Source organism: Gavialis gangeticus, unplaced genomic scaffold (assembly GCF_001723915.1).
Source record: "Gavialis gangeticus isolate Ggan-Ray unplaced genomic scaffold, GavGan_comp1, whole genome shotgun sequence".
In the NCBI taxonomy this organism is placed as follows: domain Eukaryota; kingdom Metazoa; phylum Chordata; order Crocodylia; family Gavialidae; genus Gavialis; species Gavialis gangeticus.
Window position 1 is genome coordinate 79,979,700 of NW_017729034.1, and position 5,406 is coordinate 79,985,105.

General features: G+C 41.6%; 1 protein-coding gene across 1 annotated transcript in view; it reads right to left on the minus strand.

Annotated features, from left to right (window-relative positions):
* CCDC170 (coiled-coil domain containing 170) overlaps positions 1-5,406 on the minus strand; it is a 125,924-nt gene that overhangs the window by 107,320 nt on the left and 13,198 nt on the right. Inside the window, exon 4 of the mRNA XM_019527233.1 lies at positions 621-752. Coding sequence (XP_019382778.1) covers positions 621-752 — 132 coding nt within the window. The remainder of the gene's footprint in view (positions 1-620; positions 753-5,406) is intronic.

The window sequence follows — 5,406 nt, forward strand, 5'->3', positions numbered from 1 at the left end:
GGATCTAATGGCCATTTACAAACTAGTCAGGGGGGACCAGCAGGCATTGGGAGAGTCCCTGTTCCCCCGAGCACTCCCAAGAGTGACAAGAAATAACGGTCACAAGCTGGCAGAGGGTAGATTCAGGCTAAATATCAGGAGGTGCTACTTTACTGTCAGGGCAGCTAGGATCTGGAACCAGCTTCGCAGAGAAGTGATGCTGGCTCCTACCCTGGGGGTCTTTAAAAGAAGGCTGGATGAACACCTTGCCAGGGTGTTTTGACCCCAGTACTCTTTCCTGCCATGGCAGGGGGTTGGACTTGATGGTCTGCTCAGGTCCCTTCCAACCCTACCAACTATGAAACTATGAAGCTTCCTTCACAAATACAAATGAAAAATGAGCATGTTAAAAGCAACAGGAAAGTATGGGGGACCTGGACATGATAAATGTTAATGCCACTTAGATAATCAAAAGATTGAAATACTGTTTTGAATTGTAAAATACTGTATTTACTTATTAACAATAAGAAAGTGATACACTCTATGCACAGAAATTTAGTGGATGTACTCCCTCTACATGGCACATGCACAACTCTCATTAACAGGAACATAACTCTTACAATTTCAACCTCCTCCCATACCTCTGACTGGGTGCATTCATACTTCACAAGAAGTGCTGCAAGTTCACTACGTGTGGTTTCAGCTGCAGCCCGATAGCGACTTATCTGTTCTCGAGTGACAGGGATGTCCGAAAGAAGATGATCATAAGCTCCCTGGGTGTAGAGTCAAAACAAAAGAGCAAAGTTAAGGCATCATGTTTCTGAACATCTCTGTTTCTGCATGTTTGCTTCAGTAACTTAACCCCTTCCCACCATATACTCAAAATGCTGTATGCCTGCATACTAAATGGTTTAGACAGGTACAAGTCTATACAAATAAAAAAGTTTTATCTCTTTATATAATTTGACCCTGAACTTTATTAAAATTGGAAAGTCCAGTACCAGTGATATGTGGCTATTACATGTTTAAAACTTAAAGACAAAGAATTATTATACAATACCTTTGGCCAGAGACTGAGGTTGTCTGTCCCCATATCAACTCCCTTCTCTTACCTGTGCATGACTATTTCAGTATTCAGTATGCACATATACTGGAATATATTGCATACTGATATTGTGTACAGCTTGCTATTCCCAAAAATAAAAAAAATATGTATGTTATGGAGAAAAGTAGAATGAGAGATTTAAAAGCATCAATACATAATATATTGAAGTCAGGGAACTATCCACCCTATCCCCATCCTTCCTGTTCCCCTGACAACCCTATAATTCAGTATGAGGACTATGATGGTAGGGATTCAGCTAATGCCTCCACCTCTGTTCCGGATGCTCTCAACCCTGAGTCTTGTTTTTGTGCTCTCTGAGAACAGCTTGCGGCACTTATCCCAGGAAGCCCAATTATTGCAAATAAAACAAGATTAATCTAATTAAGAAAACAAAGTAAACTGAGGAACAAAAGGTAAGTATTCCAATTCACGTCTAAATAGAGGTCTTGGCAACAGGCCCACTAGATAAAGCAATAGTAACCACAAAATATGCCCTAAATAAGATTGTGTCTAACATCCTTAACATAGAATTGTGTTTAGTCCATTCAGGGATCACAAGGAACGAGAAGCAGACATAAGGTATTTTTCCCTAACTCCATCAGTTTTACTGCCAAACTGGAAGAAAATTGTACTCCTAACTCTTTTAACAAATACAACACAGTTCAGGACTGCTGCTCAGGAGACACTCTGAGGGCAGAGGAAGAGATAGGATGCAGTCTAAATCACTTATTGGCCAGCAAAGCAAATAGCACACTGGTATGTGGACAGTGAACTCCTGTTAAGGCTGTTTCAGAGCTTATGTACAAATAGTATCATTGATGATTAACTATTCCTGATTTATTCCACTATAGCTATGCATACGTGGAGTTAACCAGGAGTAACTCCCTGTGAAGGACAGACCATATTTGGGACTTATTTACACTTGCATGTTCATATACAGTAAGGCAGGGCTTGAATCTAAAGTGGGACAACTATTCAAGAATAACTCCATAAAATGTGTGGACACCCACAGAATAAAAATCTGTCATTAGTGCAGGACTGAATCTCTCTCCTACTCCTGACCTGAGCAATTATTCTGAGGCTACATATTATCTCCACATAAGAGGAGAACATGGAAAAAAAAATGTTTGTGACATATAAAAAAACAATTGATGAGTGTTGAGAAACACTAGGAGTGACTGATTAGCAGGTAGAATGGAAGCAACTATACTGAGTGCAGCTGAAGCCAGCAAAAGTTAAAGGTAAATGTGATAAAGGCTCTGAAATATACCATGCAGAGCATTTGTGCCCATACACATAGGCACATACACACTCACTTTCTCCTATACATTTTGATTGACAGCCAAAAAAATCAGTGTTCTAAGGATTAAGATAAGAATAGGCAGCATGGAGCACTTACACAAAACAAAACTACAATCATCTACCTCAGGGCTGTACAGTTCCCCAGCGGCAGTGACTACATGACTGCAGGCTGCACCAGGGAAAACTGTGGACTCCCTAGGCTGCACACCACATGTCCTGCCCTCCTCCCCACACTGTGCATACAAACCCCCCACTGGTACACCATGTGCCCATGTGGCACCTGGTCCACATGGCACTAAGCTGCCCCACCAACTGGGGCAGGAGCAAGCAGCAAAAGACAAAGGAAGGAGGGGGAACCCAGAGATTCTGTCTGGTGTTGCTGAAGCAATGGTGAGGACAGCAACAGCTGGGCAGGGGCCCAAGGGCCACAACTTACTTAAAACCTCACGACCTGCATGTGCTCCATCTTTTTAGTTGAAATACTGTCGCCTGTAGTCACAGGCCATGTGTACAAACCCTGCACCACACAAAAAGAGGGTTGAGAGTTACTCTGGAGCCTAGTAGTACGACTTCACCATACCCGGAAGGCATGTGAAGATTGGAAAAAGACTTAACAAAGGAGAACCCCAACTCAAGAGGAAGCAAGACAGACTGTTGGGGCAATTTCTGACAAAGTGCAGAGCCTACTTCCACCCTTATTGAATGCTCAAGGTCCCAAAGGTGGATGTAGGCAGGACTACAAACTATTACTTTCAGGAGTTCATTGCCAATTGACTAGCAAAAGTATCATCACACTGCAGACTGTTCAAGGCTGTAGAGGGAAGATAAGTTCTCTGGGACTAGTTATTTTGTTCTTATTCTGTTTCCATGTTCTTCTTTTCCTTTTATTTCTCTTTGTTTTCTCAGAGGCCTGCAATGGATAAGTTTCCACTCCTAACCAAAGGATGGCAACTGCCCTGACCTGGATGGCCAGAACTTGAATATGTACACAGTTCCATGGCACCAAAGCGATGACAGCCAAATATCACTCTTAACCCAGTAGTATAAGAGCAATGTTGTAACCGTGATAGTCCAGAAGTTATGCAAGAGCCAGGGATTTCACATGGACCAGCTATGTAGTTCAGATAAAGTAAGACGAGCTTTGGAATACAAGACATTCTTCCATAGGCCTTGATCTCCCAGTAATCATTTTCTTTTCCTCTGCTAACTGTCTATCAGCTACCCCTGAGAATTTCTCTCGGCCCTGCCTTCTGCTGTGTCTGGGTTCCTATGATCAGAGACCTGATGAAGAACATCTTGCATTCAAAAAGCTTATCTAACTTTATCCCAGCTACATAGTTGGTCCAATAAAAGATATCACCCTAAGAAATCTTTGCCTCTCTCAGTAGTAACCTACAAAGAGTTTGTTCTTATTGTTCAACTATGTGGCCCAGATTTGGGGAAACTAGAAAAAAAAACATGTCTTAGGGTAACACTGTATCTCTTCAGTAACTATCTAAAAAGTTAGTGTAATTGATATTATTGTGCATATAAGAAGTAAAACAGTCTGTTAATGGCCTTAGTATTTGGTTTTATTTGAAGATAAAACAGGTGCACAAATGAAAACAATGTATTCTATAGCTGAAAGAACACATACTGACACAATTGCTCCTAACATATTAAACCTTCATAGAAAACTCTGCCCAGTAATTTAGTTTGTAGGATTATCATATTTTCCAAAAGGCTAAACTGTTGTCTCAACAGCTCACTGAAATATATTCCAAATGACAAGACAACCCCTGCCTGAACACAAAAGGAACCACACGACAAAAACCACATCAGCTTCTGCAAAATACATCTCTTACCACATGAATATTTACACCCAGGCACAAATTTCCCAAGCCTCCATCCTTGCCAAACACCTATACAAATAGATGGGCTTCATTCCTTAACCACACTCAGGCTATACTGGCCAAGGATGAAGCAAAGTGGAAGGTAATTCCAAGGCTAAAAGCCTTCATGAAGAACTCTCTACTAGCATGTACTCTAGTTTATAGGCTTTCATTTATCCCAACTGCGCTAATGAGGTGAGTCATATTTCAAATCACAGGACAGACTTACCACCTGAAATTCCATCCAGAAACCTACAGAAGATCAATAGAAACTTCAGCCCACATGATCACTTGCTTACTAATAAGCTACAACATGCTTCTGCTAATTTCTGTATCAACTTCGGTTTCCAGATTGAGTTAAAGTATAAATTTAGAAGGCATTGTACAAAGCCAACTCCACATCAGAAAGAAACATAGTCACAATTTCCTGACCAGATGGAGGTAGAAAAAGTCATCTAGGTTACTACAGATATATGGTTGTCTAAACAACATGGCAAGATACCTTCCATACCAACTTGCTAACTGGAGCTGCAGCAGCAGATACACTCCCTCAGAATCACTCCTATGATCCTTTCCACATGTAGCCCGGGTACACCCAGGGGGGTATGCCCTGTCCTCCAATGACAGTGGTGGGGGTCAAGCAGGATGCTGATGGAGGGGCCAGCTACTAGAGCAGATCCCTCTCCTCTCTACAGAGCCAGGCCGAGGCGGAGTGCTTAATTATATACAATTTATTACTATAATAAATACTTAAGATAAAACATGAAATATTTACAGTAACGCTTAGCATATGACACTACATATAATATCCCACAATTCACATAAACCATATAACTTACAACATATGTAATAATTAATACATTGAACAAGATAGTTGAGGTTACAACACGATAAACATGTATGGTGAATCAACAAGAAGTTCTTTTTTAAGTACATAGGGAGAAGAAAGAAGGCCCCAGGAAATGTGGGGCCCTTGCAGGACAAGACGGGGAATCTGGTTGTCACGCCAGACGACAAAGCCAACATATTTAATAACTTCTTTGCCTCTGTCTTCCTCAGTAAGGACCAGAACTGCCACCTCCCTGCTGGGCCCCCTTTGGGCCCCGGGGGAGGCTCACCTGGGCCTAGAGTGAGTGAGGATTTAGTTAG